The sequence below is a fragment of the Apaloderma vittatum genome, unplaced genomic scaffold, assembly GCF_000703405.1.
Source record: "Apaloderma vittatum isolate BGI_N311 unplaced genomic scaffold, ASM70340v1 scaffold4011, whole genome shotgun sequence".
Taxonomy (NCBI): Eukaryota; Metazoa; Chordata; class Aves; order Trogoniformes; family Trogonidae; genus Apaloderma; species Apaloderma vittatum.
The window spans coordinates 81,138-99,422 of record NW_009700722.1 but is presented as its reverse complement, the minus strand read 5'-3'; the positions used below and the strand labels follow the sequence as shown (position 1 = coordinate 99,422).

The following is an 18,285-nucleotide window of genomic DNA, read 5'->3' as shown; positions in this document are numbered from 1 at the left end:
TTTCATTTTGTTATATTACTCCTTGATACTTTTGTATTGTGGCAGTGAGATTGAACAGTGTATTAGCGCTCTCATGGAGGTTTTCTGGAATAGATCTTATTGGAGTATCCCGGTGCAGTCCCAACAGGTACGAGGAGACTTCACTAACTTGGCTGTGTTGTTGCTTTACAAATAAATAGCAGCTTGTCATTTGAGAATTAGTATTAACTGAAGTAATATGTATTTAAAACCATTTGTCCTTCCACTGCTGTAATGACACACATTGCAAAAGAGGCCACGTACATATATTTCTTTATATGTATACATATATTCATATGTATATCTATTCATATACATATATATACATATAGTGTGTGCTTTGTGTTCCTTCTTACCTTTCCCATGAGCAGGTCGGTGTACTGGGTGATGAAGAAGAGTGGGTGAGTCTTCGTGAGGTGGAGAATGAACCTGATGCTCAGATGCTGGAGGTACCAAACCTCATCCCTTACACTCATTACAGGTAAGAACAGCAGGTAATTAGCTGCAGCATGAAAAAAAAAGAGTAAATAGCAGCATGGAACAGCTTTCCTAATGAGAAACAGCTGGCTGTGTTTTATAATCTGAACAAAAGGGAGAAGGTTTGCTGTTTTCATAGTTTATGCTTAAAATTAGTCGTCTGATGTCATTAATTGTAATTTGCACATAATGCAGTTCGTAACACAATAAAGGAAATCCAAGTGGACAGTGAAATGCTTCTATGAGTAACTGATATCCTGTGACTTCCCTCATCTAACAGGTGCACCAGTGCTGCATCTGTCGGTGAAAATCAATTGTAGTTAAACTGGTGCAAACTTGTAATTACATATTTACATCAGTTTAAGCATCGTTTTATCGATTTAGCCTAATTTGGTAATATCAGTTAGATGAAACCTTTGTTTATAAGAATTTACCAAGTTAAGCTTAATAGATATATACGATGCTTAAACTGATTGAAGTGAATCTACATTATGGGTGCACCCCAGTTAAACGAGATTGATTTTTAACTCAATTCAATTGAAGTGATGCGTCACTTCAGTACAGGCAAGATTTCAGAATTTGAGATGCTCAGTCCTAATGAAAAATGCTTTCATGAAATAGCTTGCTAATGTAAAGGCTGGTTGCAAGGAGATACAGTGGCAAGTGTTAAATCAGCTTGCTAGAAACTTGTCCATTTTGCACTGGCTGAGGGACCTTTTAGCTAGCTCATGTGCTGTTGTGAGCTAGTAGTAGGTGCAGTCAAGTAAAGCTCATGTAATTTACAACTAATTCAGTGCTGGTATATGCTAATTTTCTTCTCCAGGTCAGCAGCCTAGGAATATATTGAATTTCTCACAAACTCTCCACTGAAGTGTTTTACACCTTATCCTCAAGAGCTAAACATTTTACTAAAAGCTCTTTGAAAAATCTTGAACTCGAGCAGAGATTTCTGGTGCAGAGCTTTAGGAAAATTATCTTAAAGTTGAGATGGTTTTGTACCTCCTCATAAAGGTGGATCCTTAGAGCCGAAAAAGCAGAGGTGACTAGGGAAGGGCAGGCTGTACCACAGTTCAGTGTTTGGTGTCTGTTGCAAAATAAGAAGGGCTTGCACACCCAGCAGGTGTATGGGGAAATGTCTTTGGGATAAAAAATAATGAGAAAGTATATGAAGAATTGGAGTGGTCAGGTTTTTTCTGTTCTTAACCTTTTTGGATTATTTTCCTGCTACATCTCATTTCCCTCTTGTATCCATCGAATTCTGAAGTGATCCCAGTTGGCCTGGGATCTTTCACATTTTTAGTTCTAATTTTTTTCTTCATAAAGCAGTTCCTTGAATTTTGCCGACTTTTTCTCTCTCATGCATGCACAGACACGAGCTTTTTTGCTTTTGTTTCCGTGTAGAGCAATTTTATATACTTTTTTGAAACCTAGAACACTGTTGCCAAATGGATTTGTTGTCCTCTGGTTAGCATTAGTCATTTCCCACCGAGGAAATACATCATGAGAGCTAATTATCAGACCACATCTTTATCAGCCGGCCTCTTTTCTATATTCTGTGCTAATGTTTGAGAGTGAAATCAAGGACAGCATTTGTTTAATGTGTTTCCTTTAATACTCTTTCTAGGGAGATTAGAGCAGATAAATAAATACCACTATGTTGACTAGCTCATCCTTTTCCCAAGCTCAGTCATTAGGTCCAAAAATAAAGTGTTTCCGATGAACAGGTCACATATTTTTGTGCAAGTGCTGGATACCTCTAATTACTTGTGACGAGTGAGAGTATCTGAAACGTACAGCACATCTTAATTATTTTGTGCTTCCTGAAAAATAAGATTTATCTAAATCTTTTGTGACCCAGTAGGGATTTCTATTGTAGAAGAGATGGTTTCAAGCAGACAGGGTATTTTTTAAAGACGCATATCCATATTAAATAACTTAATCTTTCGTGTGCAGGAAGGCTGAAAATGCAGCACAGGGATAAATCAGCTTCTTTCAACCAGTAATTGAGGGGAAATGTTATCACTAGTATATTTTTTATATTGACAGGGAATGAGAATAGCTGAAGTTTGATATTTTAATACCTTTCAGAATGTATTGTACAAGCATCGCAAGAGAAAATCACTTACTGCTAGCATAAGCTCATCAGGCTTGATATAATTAACATAAATTTCTCACACAAATACCTAAGTTTCTAATAGACTCTAAGCTAATCTCATTTTCATTTTTTTTAATACCTGAGAGGATCTGAAAGCAGTTACCATAAAGCATTCAGCAGCAAATACAAAGGGGACCTGCACACAACGACCTTTGCGGAACATTTAGAAAGACTTAATTTGTAATTTTTCCACTTTTTTTCTTTTTTTCTTTTTTTCTTTTTTTTTTTTTTTCTCCCCTGGAAAGAGAGGTACCATTCACTGAGCTGTTACCGCATCTTTCCTCTGCTTCCAGGTTCCGGATGCGGCAGGTGAACGTGGTGGGTCCCAGCCCCCTCAGCCAGCCCTCCCGTGTTATCCAGACGTTGCAGGCTCCCCCAGATGTTGTCCCCGGGAGCGTCACCGTGCGCACGGCCAGCGAGACCAGCCTGTGGCTGCGATGGGTGGTGAGCCGACGGGGATGGAACGGGTGGCCGAGTTGGGGGGACCGGGTGACAGTGCTTGGGATACGGCCAACACTCCAGAGTGCCTTTTCCTTGCATTCAGCATAAGGAGTAACAGCAAAATTATTTCCTTTTTCAGAAGAGTCGGAAATCTGAGACTTACCTTAAGTGCCTTATTAATCACTTAAATTGCCTACTGCCACTGTTTCTGCCACTTCTCCGGGGGAATATATGCCTGTGTGAAAAACCTTGGCTTTTGAGACTCTCTAGTACCACAGTCTGGGTCAATGTGTGGGACAGGAATATAATATTTGAGCCAATTTGCAGTTTCCTAGGGCTTGGTTGTTTGCTTTGTACGCAACAGTCCCCAGAAGGTGCACGTTGGCACTTGGCAACCATCCCGCAGGTACCGAATGGTCGCGGCTCGAAGACAGTATAGCTTGCACTTTACATTCCTTTGGGAACATTATATTTATGTGAAAGGTATGGACTTGTGTGATAAAACATGCAAAGTGATGAATAATTGCGAAGATGCAGTGATTGATTACATTGTTTTGCTCCTTTGACTGTCTCAGTTACCTGCAGAGTTGTCACGTTGGGATTTACTTGGCAATTAACCTGCTCGAGAATAGGTTTTTTTCTCCCCCGTTAGGCAGAATTTTCCACTGGGGTTACTGTGGTGTGAAGTTGATGAAGTACAGGTTTTCTTTTGCCCAAATGTTAGCTTTTCCATGCATAAACTCATTATGGCTGGAAGTCAAAACCAGGCTACGAACAAGAGGTTTTTCTACCATCTGAAAGGTTTAATTCCAGTTTCTCAACGGGACGCTGCACTTAATTCTGGACCCTGAAAAACCAAAACCAGCAAACTTGAAGGTGTCACCTCACTATGCATAGGAAAGCCATTGCAGCTCATTTGGTAGGACCCATATAACTCACTTGTGGCTTTAGCATGTGAATAACGTGCACACATTGTTAAATCTTTGGTAGCATTTCCAGACCTACATATCTTTCATCAAAATTACCTCAAAGTTCTTTTAAGACACTTTAAAACGTTTTTAAGACTGTGTTTCCTTACTGCACTACCTGGAAGCCTGATTTTCATTTATCAGACTGTGCAGGGTTAGGAAGGAGCAACAACCACAGCTAAAAATGACCTGATACACCTTCTTCATACTTAACAACATCAGTATTTGAAATTGTTTAATCTCTTTTTTTTTTTTTCCTGAGGCCTACAGGTGAATCTGTGTCCCCTGGGAGCTGGGAATTCCTTCCTTCCTACAGAATAAGGGTCACATTTATAGCCCTGCTTGCCTGCAGGATACAGTCTTCTAAGCTGTGAAATGTTAATGTGTATCAAACTTTCCCAGTGATTGAGAACTGAATCTCTGCCATCTGTGGCGTCATGTAGCTAGTTTTATGGGGAAAAACTCTAAACCTCATGAAGTAGGCTAATTATTTCATATTTTAATCTCTGAAATTGCTTGGGGAATTAGAATACTAGAATAAACCTCTGCTGATAAATGAGTAGACAGAGTCAGTAAAAAAAGTAAAAAATGTACGATAAATGAATTTGTCACATGCTTCAGCAATTTATCATTCATTTCCATAATTAATCACAAAGCTCTGAAATATATTGTATTCGTATCATCTCTGTTGATACGCCCACAGCAAATGGCATAGTTCTGTAAGCGTATCTATCTGGTTCAAAATTAAGGTAAAAATTAAAAGAGCGTTTCAAAGCTAACACAGACATTTGGAGATCACGAAACATAAATAAAAAAAATCAACCTCTAGATCTTTTTTGCCTTCCTGTGGCCTTATACAACTTCAGACAGCTTTGGTGTATACTTTGGAAAGCCCTGGCAGTGGGTTCCCTGTAAGAATATTGTGCTTTTCTTTGTCATTTGCCAGCCCCTCCCCGACACGCAGTACAATGGCAATCCGGAGTCGGTGGGGTACCGGATAAAGTTCTGGCGTGTGGATCTGCAGTCTCCCACCCTGACGAAGGTTATTAACGACCGACTGGAAAGAGAGTACACGATCGAAGATCTGGAGGAGTGGACAGAGTACGAGATGCAGATCCAGGCTTTCAATGCCATCGGGGCAGGGCCGTGGAGCGAAGTAGTGAGAGGTCGCACGCGGGAGTCTGGTGAGTCGTAGCAGTGCTTCTGCTGTGAAGGGATGCATCCGAGAGCTTTTTCTCGCCCTGTCTCTCGATGCACTGAAGGCAAAAAGACATAAAAACATTTGAGGGAGTCTTTTATTTCATTCTTAACTTCGGTTTCATGCATAAACCTGCAAGTTTTTCATTTGAAGCAAACAGAAGAACCTCTCCCCACTCCTGCCCTCGTTTGGCAGTGGTATGGACAACGAGCAGCTTCCATACAGCCTGCTCCAGCTGAGCAGGTCTCTTACGCCCCCTCTCCCACCCCAGTACCTCATTGCCCCTCGTTCTCTCCCTTTTCCTGGTTGCTTCTAGCCGCAGGCACATTTTCTCACAGTTGTGGTTCTCTGAAATTTGTCTTCCAGCACCAAATACTTCTAAAAGGGCAGAAGTTATTTTAGAGAGCTGATTACCCATGTAGAAATGAAATAATTATCCAAGCTATTGAAGACACATTTTCAAAACTGCCTTCTAAAATGGTGTGTGCAAGGCTACATAAACCTATATATAATAGACCCAACCTGTATGTAGACCTGACCTACACAGAGACCTAGAGCACGACAAGTACTGTGTTGCTTAGGTGAATTGTCCCTAATAGCACAGGGACTTCAGATATCTGAAGCAAACTCTCGATCTCATGCAACAGCAAATTATGTTAGCTTAGTGGCAACAGTAAAGACAGATCTTGAAAAGCTGCTCTTTCGCTGTTAACTTCCTCAAAACCTATTTCCAAACCTGCCCTGCACGCACCTGATAAATTAAAATTTATGTTACAAGTGAATAACAAAGAGAACGACGCATGGTTTAAAAGTTTATTAATAACAGCTCTTTGTGACCTTGCATATTAATGCAAAGTTCAACAGTCATATTTTTTCTTACTCTTTTTTCCTAGTTTTCTTCATTAAAAATGTTTTGGAGTTTAATTCTCTGCATACCCTACGCTTACAGACACGCATAAGCATATCTGTGTGCTCTGTACCACACAGCGTTACTTGGTGGGAAGCGTGACCGTGTTGTAGGCGGCAGGGTTTGGCCTCAGATAACTATCCTCTGAAACCACCAAGAAAAAGGCTAAACAAAGTCATCCTCCTCGGTTAAAGTGTTACTTTTTGGGAAGTAATAATTGGAAAGCTGTTGCCAGAGGTATTTTAAACAAGGTGTGCTTCTGCTGGAGTTAGAGATAGCATGACCCAGGCAAAATAGTTTAGAAGTGTTCTGTATCATAATAAAAAGATAGCGCGTTCTCAACTTCCTCCTTTCTGCTGCTCTTCAAACACTTCTTTTGAAATGTAGTAAATACTAAGATTAAGTGATTTCATAAAACCTTAGGATTATAGTGCTCTTGTTCAGCGTCTAAAGATCAGAGGCTATGTGTGTATTTGGCATTTTCTCTTGCAGTACTAAAAGAAGGTTGACTTGAGACTGCTTGTAGGAGGCACACAGAAACCAGGATCAAAATAACACGAAACTGTGATCTAGGCCGTAAGGGCTCATTTGTTTTGCTCCGTGTGTTCTGTTTGATACCAACATCTGATTTCTTGAGTAGAGCAAGTCAGGGCTCAGACTTTTGGCTGTATCTTCTTAGATTTAGAATATACAAGAAGCACTGGCATAGCAGCAAGCTGCGTGAGAGAACTTCAGGGAGTCTGCAATTAACCTGTATGCAGTCAAAAGGGGTTAAATTGCAAATAAAATATACGTAAAGCCAGAAACAAAGGTCACAACATTTTTAGGTCTGTACTGTGAACTATATGGAAAATTCTATTTATCACATACATTATCAAAGTATTTTAAAAGCAGGTGTGCCAAATATTTCTTTTTCTGTTTTGTAGATAAAGAGCCTTAGGAAAGTTGGTTTTGCTGGGTGCCACAGGATGTGACCAGCCCTCACAGCTGGCCAGAGGTGCCACAGCTGGGATCACGTACTGTTTCATTGGCAGAGCTCATGGTTCTGCATTTTACACCGTCCAAGGAGCCCTAGAAGTTCGAGCCAGGAAACTAAATCAGCTCGTGGTATTTAATGACAGTGCAGCCACTGGAGTCCAAAATCTTTATTGAAAATAAAGCCGTACTTGAGCACTTCTGTTTATTCTAGGATGTGTGATGATATCACTAATAGCTGTGCACACATGCTAGCAGTAAAGGAGCATGCCGTTACAGGTACTCTCTGGTTTCTGAAGCTCTTGAATATAAAACATATTAAAAGCAAAGAAACCACGAGAGAATAAATAATGCTGTAGGTTTTAGTAACCCAGACTTGAAAAACAGTTGGGAAAGCCTAAAATGAATATCGGGGAGAGTGTTGCAAGGAGCTGAAGTTGGAGAGGAGACGAATTAGGATTTTTAAACAGGACAGATTTTTATCAATCCTAAAGTTTTTTATAATGTTAGAAATCAAATAATTCGTTAAATTCTACAGTGTAAAATAACTGCAAAGTGGCAAGCCGTTTCCACTCAGTAAATCAAGAATGATAGTAGGTGCAATCTAGAGAAAGCAGGAGAATGTGAAGACCTCTAATGTGCTAGAACAACCATGTCAGGGCTGCTTCCTTTTAGGTACAAACCCTCTTATTTTCAAACAATTCATCTCAAATATACCTAACCCAGTGCCTTAATATTTTTGATGCTTCTAATATTCAGCCACATGAATGCGTATACTTGCTTTACAAAATCAGCTGCTATACAAGCATGGTCACATATCTGTGGCAAGAATCAATTTCCCGGTGTTTCAGAGGCTGACCTTCACGAAGCAGTGACTGTGGTGTGATAAAACATCGCTTGATAATTCCAATGTGGTCCAGCGTCACTGTGGGGATCTGTCAGTTGATGTAAGCTGAGATTTTGGTCTGCAGTACCTAAGCGTACAGGCAAAATGGTCATGTAGTGCAGCTATGCTACTTTTGTCAGAAACCTTGCTCTGAATTTGCACTTCTGAATTGATGTCACATGTACAATATGTCACTTTAATTTATACTTTCAAAAACAGTGGTGGAAGTTCGGCTAAATTGAGCTGCCAAAGTGGAGAGAAACACTGCATCCTGCTATTCAGCTTTCTTAGAAAGGCAGAACCACAGACTAGCTTATTAAAAGCTGCTTTTGGCCCAGTTAGAGACATAGAACAGGATCATTTGCTGTATATCAGGTATGGCTACGTCAGATGTAGAAAGAGGATGTGCGATCTTAGGTGCCAACACAGATAACCTTAAAAACTTGAGTTCTTATTGAAGTTCCCGTGCAAAGTGCCAGTAACTCTATAATTTCCTACGTTTGATCTTCCAAAAGTATACCGTGCAGCTGGCAGTTTACTGGATTAGCTCATCATTTAATTTCAGTATTTCCGGTTCGTTTTGTTAAAGCTCTGAGATTTTTTTGGACATTGTTGCTTGGCTCCTGCACTGTTCTTGCAGGTTACTAATGAGAACTCGTCTTTGGAGCTTATACAGTCTTCAGTACAACAGTTATGGAAACTAGCATTAGAGAAGGGAGTTTGCAGAGCAAAGAGGGATCTATATGCCTCACTCAAGCTACTAATTAGTCTTAGCAAACTATAATTTCTTTAAATCACGATATCCTGGGAGAGGAGAGAGGTTGGAGAAATGAAGGTTACGTTTCAATTCATTCTTAGAGGGTCGATCAATGTCTGTTACTTGATAAAAGACTGGCAACAGGAAGATCCATAATACCACTTGCAGGTCCTGAATTCAGACATCCACATTAGAATAAAATTCTCAACTCTAATACAACAACTGGATAATTAAAGCACAGTCAATGACTGCAAGTATTTTTGCTGTTTAGACGTTGGACTTGGATTCCTTTCCAATGAGAGGGGACATGTAGCTGCTCTGGCTGTCACTGGGAATTAAGAGAAGTCTGGGCTAATCAATCTTCAGACAGACCATCCCTCCCCTTTGTTGGCTTTCGAGCTCCCCTGCCAGCAACGTGATCGTACCCACCCAAAGCAATCGCGCACCCAGGGCCAGCCCAGGCACAGCCTCCACCTTTTGTGAATGTGGCTGCTGATCAAAGAGGAAAAATAAATATTTGTAAAATAAAGAAATTTTTTTCTCTCTTGAAGGGCTCCAAAACAGATAAAATATAAATAAATGTGGCCGGAAAGGGCTTCTTTCCTCTACGCATCCTGATTTCCTGCGACCCACCTCCACCCTTTCTCTCTCCAGAAGTGATTCATGTGGGAGTAGCTCTTTGTGAAGATCTACAGATAAAGTTATGGCAGCTATCCAAAGACATTCATGGCTCCTGGCAATCTATTTTCCTTTAACATAATTATATCCTTGTGGGGGATAAATCTAGGAGAATTTTTTTTTAAAAAAAAAAACACTTCAGCGTTGGAGGGGAAAAAAAATTGGATTTTAGTCTGCTGCAGTGTTGTGTGATGGTGCTCTCTTTCTCATGTCCCAAATAATTGGCAACAGGGAAATTGTTTCAGAAATTACTATCTCTGCGGTTAACCTTGAGTGCACAAGGGTGGGGGGCGGCGCATTTTTTTTCCGATTTATATTAATTCTGGTGTCATACTCATTATCTCATTCATGTTGCTAGGAGCTTCAGGAGCTCGGCTTCAAAATAGCAGATCTGTTCTTTCATTCGGACAGCCGGGAAAGCATTACTTTTGGCAGAGATTTGTGCTCCTTTTTGTGATGTATTCAGGACCTAATCAAGCCTTACTGTCCATAAATGCTTGTGTAACATAACTTGGGGAAATGTTCTTTCGAGGTCTGACAGGTGTATCAGGCTTTAGAAGAGATTGTACCCTTCAGATGTTGGAAATGCCACAGGAAAAAAAAATGCACAAGGGCAGCATAAAATGTGAACTCTTAAAAATAGCCTCAAATTCTGCTTGCTTAACATGGCATGCTATTAAGCTTGCCCACAAAAGCTTGCAGTTGTGTGGTTGTTCTGCAGCAGTTAGAGTTTTAATGGCATGAGAAAATGCAAGTTTGCTCTTCTCTCGAGTCGGAGAAAATTACAGTGTTCCTGTGCCATCAGTTCTAATGATGTTTCTAGTTTCATAAGAGCCAATTTTGCAACATAAATGAAATAGGCATATCTTTCATTTACACCGTATCAGTCCCCGAGAACACACCTTGTGTTAATGTATCCGTCTGTAATTGATGTATTGCAAATGTTGAGCGCTATCACATAATCAAAAGGCTTAGAGGTTAAAGAACTTATGGAACCGCGAGTGCAATCCAGTGGTTGAAATTATTGCTAACTCTAGACAAGATACTATAATTTCCTTTCAGATAATATGGGAGCCAGAGTGGCATAAAACTTGTTGTTAGAACAGATTGTACCATAAGACAAACTCCCACTCATGAAGATTTCTAGCTTTTGGCACGGGGAAATAAAATGTATAGGAAAGGAATACTAGGAAATAGACTTCTGTAGAGGTCCAGCCATTTAAACTTGATTCTAATTACTGCAAATATATAGAACTTGAAATTTATTCCTATCTATATTTACTGTCTCTCTGTAGACGCTGATTAGTATTGAAAGTGTAGCTCTTTACAAACATGGTAATTTCTGAGATGAACTGGCCAGAATTGTGAAGCAGGCTAAAATATAAAGAATATGTAGAATGTGTACGGGAGAGGGGATTGTCCATAACCTATTCCAGTCTTTGGGGGTTTGAATACTCTTCTGTGAGACTCTGGAACAATCCCAAGCAGACAGGGAGATGAAGCAAAATTATCTGGTATGTCTTATCTATTTCTGAACTTCGGTAATGCCTGCGATTCCAGTTCCCTCTGCTCCTCCTGAGAATGTCTCTGCGGAAGCCGTGAGTTCAACCCAGATCCTTCTGACGTGGACCGCAGTCCCCGAGTCCGACCAGAATGGTCTCATCCTGGGTTACAAGGTAAGGAGCTGCAGTTTCATGCTTATTTAATTTTTCATGCATTACCTGCATATGGTTTTGCATTCGTTATTTACCTGCTGGATAATTATGCTATTCCTAAGTTAGCTGCGGAAGGTCTAGGAAGTGTGATGGTTTTGAAAGGAGCGATTGGTGAATATAATCTCAATTTATATTTGAGGAGGAGGAGGAACTTGAAAATGTGTACCCCTCTTTCCAATCCTCATGTTACAATCTTATTTATTTATTTTTTGTATATTTATTCTGCAGATACTTTTTAAAGCGAAAGATTTAGACTCTGAACCAAAGAGCCAAATAGTAAGAGGTAACCACACTCAGTCTTTCCTGCTGTCCAGCTTGCGGAAATACATGCTCTACGAGATCCAGGTACTGGCATTCACTCGGATTGGCGATGGAGTCCCCAGCTCTCCTCCGGTTATAGAAAGAACCAAGGATGATGGTATGTTTAAAGCTTGCCAAAATAAGTATTTATTCAATCAGCCTTTTAATGCAGCTTACTTTTAGTGATGCAAGTGTAGCCCAAAATAAGGCTATTTGGATTTTTAAAAATTTTTTTTAAAACTTTAACCTAAAGGACTTGGTCCCTGCCTCGTATTAGTCAGCACTGTTCCATTTACAGAAATTTAGTTCAGCTCTTAAAATACAGTTGGCTTTGCAGATGCTAAAATTACTTTCAGTTTCATTACCTTTTCAGTATTAAATGAAGTTTAATATCAGTGTGAGAGGCTTCTGTTTATTGCCCCCAATGAAGATGAACAACAATAGAAAAAAAATCTCTTTCTTCATCAAAATCTTTTCACAGTAGTAATGGAATAAGCACTGATTTCTGTGAGCAAAGTGATTAAGGTAATTTGGTTTGGCTGAGAACATATTCAGGCTTCTGGCTTAACAAGGTGTTTTCTGTGGAGCGCAGAGAAGCAGTAAGAGCATGCAGGGACAAGAACGGGGATGGGAACAGGGACAGCATTTTTTTAGCCATTTTCTCCGCATACTGCCTGTGCGGGGACTTGGCTTTTCTTTGAAAGAAAACAAAGAGAAATTAGTGTTAGCAGAACTCTGCAGGGAGAGAAAAAGCACTCCCTGCAATGTACGTGTCGGATTATAATGAGAAATATTTAAAACTGTTTGTTTTAGATAACCCCATTATAGCAGTTTCCTCCTTAAGTGCGTGTTGGCAAATGATACAAATTACTCTTCCATCTCCATACTCCCGACATAAATATGTTGTGTCTCCTCTGGGCTCAAATTAATTAAAAGTATCACCAGAGGTAATGCAGGTGGAATTTGTGCTGAAGGGGAAATTCTGCGGATGCTTATGTATGAATTAGCATCTCCTCGCCTTGTGACCCCGGGATGGTCAGCGCAGCCACCAGCCGTCTCTGTTAATGTGCATCTCACCTGGCTCAGCTTCTCCTGCTTGGACCAAAGTGTCTATAACGCACGTGTAAAATCAACAGGCACTTCAAAGCTGGTGCTGGTGATACACAGAGGAAATACTATTCAATTCCAAGAGGTATGAAGTGAATTAGCCTGACACTTCTGAATGAAGCTGACACTTCTCTGTGAAGGCAGCTTGGTGACTTGCTGCAGAGTATGCCAGCAGTGAGCTTGTGGTGACGGGGCTGGCTCGCTGGGATCAGAAGTCCTTTGTTCGAGTGTCCTGCTAAACCCATCTCACAGGTGTGGTAAACCACCGTAGGGTGCACGGGTTCTGTGGTGTGTTTGGTGCCCACGGGTGCTGGAGGTATTTGGCCACGGACAGGATTGCTTGGAATAAAAGTGTATTATTTACGTGCAAAGGTGCTTCTAACCTTCTTCTCATCGTTGGTGAGGTCACGGCTTGGGCTGTCTTCTAGGCAAGGTGGACAGAAGGCTTGTAATTCCTCTGATGTGCAATGCTTGCTGGCATGATCTCTGCTTTTCCTTCCAGCCCCTGGGCCGCCCGTGAGGCTGGTGTTCCCCGAGGTGAGGCTCACATCCGTCCGGATTGTTTGGCAGCCGCCGGAGGAGCCCAACGGAATTATTCTGGGTAAGAGAGAGCAGCAAAACCAGGACTGGCAGGAGAGGGGTGGAGACAGAGCGAGATGCTGGGTTTTCTTTCCCCTTGTGTGTCGGATCAGAAACCACACTTAAGCAAATCTGTGGCTAAAGAAAGGAATATACGTGTCAGCTGAGAGATGTGGTGCACTGTGTTGAGGAGGAGAAGTCTGCCGCGCTCCATGGTGTGTGTTCTCCTGAGCCAGAATTACATGTCATTTCCGGCACTGTGCTGAAATTGCCGTCTCTCTCCCTGTCTGCATTTCCGTTTGTAACCTGCTCAGTTGGCTGCTGGGCAAATCGCCTCTAGAGCTGCAGGAAGGGAGAGCTGGATTTTCCCCTCCTTCCCCCACCTTGCCTTTGTCGGGCATGCCCAGCATTTTGGTTTTATTGCTTCCTCTGGGTAATACTGTCTGCCAGGTGGCAGGGAGTCTTTGGCTTTCCGTGAGGGGAAACAGAGGCAGCAAAGCATGACAGGAATTCATGTAAAACCTTCTTACCTTCCTGATCTCATGACTCTTGGGTTGGCTTTGCAATACGTCCGCTAGCTGCTACGTGTACTTAAAATGTGAGGACTTTTGCAACATGAGAATCCGTTCTTGTCTCTAAACTTAAAGCAGCTAATGGTTACCCCGTAGTTTTGTGTTCTCTGCTGACGTTAAACGCATTTGACAATAATTCTAGCTGGTGAGTAAAGATTTGTCTCTCAATTCCAAAAACTGAAACAGAAGATTTTTTTATTTAGTTTAGTTCTCAGTCTGCCAGGCCTTTCTGCTTCCAGTTTCACTGCCGTTGTCCAAGCTTGCATGTAGTCTTTTAGCAATGCTTCCTAAAGCTTCGCTGTTGGGTGGAGGATGCCTACTTCAAATGCTGCCGAGTCAGTGGCATCCTTTTAAATAGAGGACCGGTGCTGCGTTCTGTTTAAATCTTGAGTCAAGAACTCGAAGTGTTTGCCCAGGTGTGTAGTTCCCCAAAGTGATCCTGATGCCAGGAGATGCAGGGAAATCATCAAATGGGATCTGAGGGCAGATGCTGCAGGGATTTTCTGAGCAGGAGAAAGAATCTGCGTGAAGCTTGGCAGCAGTGAGCTGTGAAAGGCAGAGCCACGCAGGGTTTCACTGCAGTTCAAGAAAGCTTGGCTTCCAGGCTGTCTTGTGGATTTGATTTGTTCTTTTTTCTTAAGGAACTGTGTGTCCTAGAACTTGCTCTCAGTAGAGATTGGGATTTGAATCACAGGATGTGGTTAAGGAGAAAGAATCATTTGATAGAAATGATGAGAAAGTACAAAAGAGATTTTGCTCTCCCCACTGTGTTCCAATGTCTCACATTGCTGCACTTTGTCAGCCTAATTTGCTGAAGTTGCAAGCTTGGTGGAGTAGGAAGTCTCTTTTATTTTGCCTTTGCAGAGTGCTTTATGCAATGCATCCCCTTCTCAGTTGATTCTTACTCATTGCCATTATGTTGATGATAAAATCTTACAAAGGCAGAGGCGGAAGGAAAGGGTAAGGGTGTTCCTTAAAGGATGTTTGGCATGCTCAGCATGTAGACTGTTGTTTCCAATACCTTGTAGAGTCCATTCCCAGTAACACATCCCAGGATATTTGATCCTGTTCTGACTTGGCTTTTTTGTGACAGCAGTGGTGTAACTAAGGAGATTTATGACACGCTGTTAATTCCTCCCCTTTTTCTGCAGTACACTTCCAGGTCAGTCAGTTAGTCTTTTATATGTTCATTAAGCTTTTTTTTTTTTTTTTAATAAATATGATAATTTGCAGCTGACTTCATTGAATTTCATCTTACTGATTCCAGACCATCTCTCCTCATCACCAAGATCACTTTAAATGACACTCTTGTCCTCTTAAGTGCGCACAGCGACTCACAATTTGGTTTCATTTGTGGACTTTGCAAGTAGACTGGCAATTCCATCAGCCAGGTCATTAATGGAAATATTGAACAAAACCACTCATTCATGAGGTCTCATGAGAGCTTACTTATTACGTCCTCCAAGTTTGTTAGCAAACTATTGATAACAACATTTTGACGACTTTTTTTTTTTTTTTTAAACTGTTCAAGTCAAAACATGTGGTATTTTTCTTAGGTTCAGTTTCTCTTGCTTGCTTTTAATGGGTCTGCATGTAGCCATATTAAAGGCTTAGTTAAAGTCAATGCGGATCATATCTAGTCTTCCCACTTGGCCAGTTAAACTGTAAAAATTACAGTAGATTATTTGATATTTATTATTTGCTCCAGACAAATACATATTTAGCTATTCCTTGGCACTTTGTTAATCCTTATGGATACTTATATGTTGATTCATTATTTTTCTTCCGGGATCTTTCTGGGTATTGAGTTGTAGCTTGATTTGTCTGTAATTCCTTTGATCGTTTTTTTCACATTTTGAAAAATAGAGTACTCTCTTTGCCCTTCTGTAATATTCTGGAATGTCACCTGTCCTCCACAAGTTCTTGAAGATAATCACTGATTATTCAGAGATGGCTCCAGCTAGTATTATAAGCACTGAGGGGCAAATTTCATCAGGGCTTTCTGACTTGATTACATCTAACTTAACTAATTATTCATTAACCTGTTCTCTAATCTAGCCTGTATCCCTACTTATATTGTTGTCAGTTTTAATTTGTGTTAAGTACATAGTCAGCATCAACTTTTGTGCGTGTGAAAATGAAGCAATGGAGCTATCAGCCTTCCGTTCTTTTCTGTCCTGTGCTCATCTTCTTTTCCCACTAGCTGACCTGTCCTCCTTCTATCTCTTGTCTTTCTAATGTATTTATAAAATCTTTCTCATTGCCTTTGATGCCCTTTAAGTTACAACTCACCTTGCACTTTAGCTGTGCTGATTTTGTCCCTATGTGCTTGTGCTGTCTATTTATACATTCTCTTAGACATGTGTCCTGTTTCAATTTTTTGTCCAACTCAATTTTGATTTTGCAGGTCATTAGTGAGCTCTGAATGCAAACATATTGGCCTCTTATCATCTTTTGTCTGCATTGGGATAGGTGTACCTTTTTTTTGTCTATTTTAAAGCTGTCAGCTAACCTGATTTCCTTTTTCCCTTAGAATTCCTTCCCAGGAGGACGTTGGCTGCCAGTTCCTCCAGTCCACCTCTTTGAAGTCCATTGTCTTTATTCAACAGTTCTCATTCTTTTATTTTTTTTGTAGTAGAAATATTGAGGTTTGTGGCAGAAGTAGTTATCTGCCAATGTCAGAGAGAAAAAATAAAAAATTACTCATGCTGGGTACTTCTGTAATCTTCCCTAAAAAGTAAGGTGTGCTTCCAAAATAGATAAAAAACAATATGTAGTGTTCCAAGTGAAGTTCACAAGTTTGGTGGTTTTTTTTTTTTATCCTGCACACCTTTTAAATCTCATTACTAGAATGAACTTTCAAAACACTGGTGTTAACTTCCACGGTGAAGTGGAGTTGTTGGAAAAAATAAGTTAACAGCATTTTGTGTGGTGCCCATCTATTCACTAGCAGGTTGTGAAGAAAAAATACTCACTTTGTGAGAGCAACTTCTGTTCAGAGCCTTTGAACTAATGTTCCTGCTCTGCTAGCTTTGTCCTCTGAGTATACAAGCACCTTTGCAACTAACATTTTTGTAATCTACATCAGAACATGCTATAGCGTTTCAGAGAGAGATTAGCAGGATAAAATACTGTCAGGCATCAAGAGGGAAAACCACTTGTTTGTTTGTTTAAATATTTTACTGTGGAAGACTGCTAGATGTTTCCATTTCTCCTTTTGGGAATGTTGCACTACCCATCTGAGGCTTCCTTCTGTCGTCTTTTCTTCGTTCAGTTCAACTAGCACCCAGCATAGTTCCTTCAAATACTATTAAAGAAAAATGATGTATTCATGTGCCTGTGTGGATTTCTAGCTATGAGCTTCCCCTCAAAACAAGAGTTCAACCCGCATCCTTCCAGGCTCTGGTTAATATTCCTCACGGTATCCTTGTATTTAGTGTTTACCTGAAGCTTATTGCAAAAGAGTGTAAGAACTCCACTGAGAATTAGAACCAAAATTGGATGTAATCCATGTTTGCAAATTCATATTTTGATCCTAGGCTGCATTTGCACACCCGCTGGCCCTTAAACAGATAAGCGGTAAAATCAACAAACTGGATTGCTGCTCTACCAGGCAGACCGTAACCTCCCAATATCATTTGGCTTTCCCTAAGTTCTGTGACAAATTAATAAGTGTTTGTATCTCTGCTGCACCATGGCCTGCATGAACGGGTGCTGTCAGTTCTGAAGGGCTTTGTATGGTGATGAGCTTGAAAGCTTTTTGATATTCATGGGGTGTTGTCATCTTCCTGCCTGTTTGCTTTGGGGAATCTACTGGTTGTGTTACAATGACCTAACATTTAACAGGCAGTTCAGGCTGTTGCCATTTATTGAGTTCAGAAAGCGTAGCTCATGAAACTGCTTGTAGTTGTGCAAAAAAAAAAACCCAAACCCACCTTAAAAAGATGCTAATGCAAAAAATAAGCCTAGTTTCAATGAATAAATAAAGCGAGGAGTTAATCCTGGAGTGGATTTTTATGCTCTTTTGGCTTGGTGAAGCCCAGAACTCCCAATAACAGAAGAGATTTTGGTTCTGATACTGGGGGCGAGGCGGGGGGAAGCGGGGAAGAAAAATAATAAAACAGTAAGAATTCTTCTTATTGACCATCTGTAGTGGGTTTGCTTGGCTGGATTTTGGTAGTGGGCCTCCAGCCAGGGTCAAACCACCACACCATCCAGAGTATTCATATTCTGTAAGATACTCTTTTTGCAGAAAAGTTTGTTCTGATCGCCTCTTAAAGATTTTACTTTCATTCATAACCCATTATTTATTTATTTTTTTAAATCTAATGTGTGACATCTTACTGTTGGAGTCTAGTAAGGGAAGGAAGCTTCCTTCTTCCTCCACTGCAAGTTATTGCCTCCCACAGCCCTCAAGCATACATTAATTTCTCTTTGAACACTTTCCATTTACCTCTATTGATTTGCCTCGTTTGATTTCAGTAACATTTCCTGTCTTCTCCCATCCCTTGTTGCTGAAATTCATCAACTTAATAATTTTATCTTTTTGATC

General features: G+C 40.6%; 1 protein-coding gene across 1 annotated transcript in view; it reads left to right on the top strand.

The window, feature by feature from the left end:
* LOC104280997 (protein sidekick-1-like) overlaps window positions 1-18,285 on the top strand; it is a 282,102-nt gene that overhangs the window by 201,591 nt on the left and 62,226 nt on the right. The window contains 6 exon segments of the mRNA XM_009878837.1: window positions 390-499; window positions 2,944-3,094; window positions 5,006-5,243; window positions 11,021-11,136; window positions 11,404-11,593; window positions 13,085-13,183. Of these exon segments, the coding sequence (XP_009877139.1) occupies window positions 390-499; window positions 2,944-3,094; window positions 5,006-5,243; window positions 11,021-11,136; window positions 11,404-11,593; window positions 13,085-13,183 (904 nt within the window).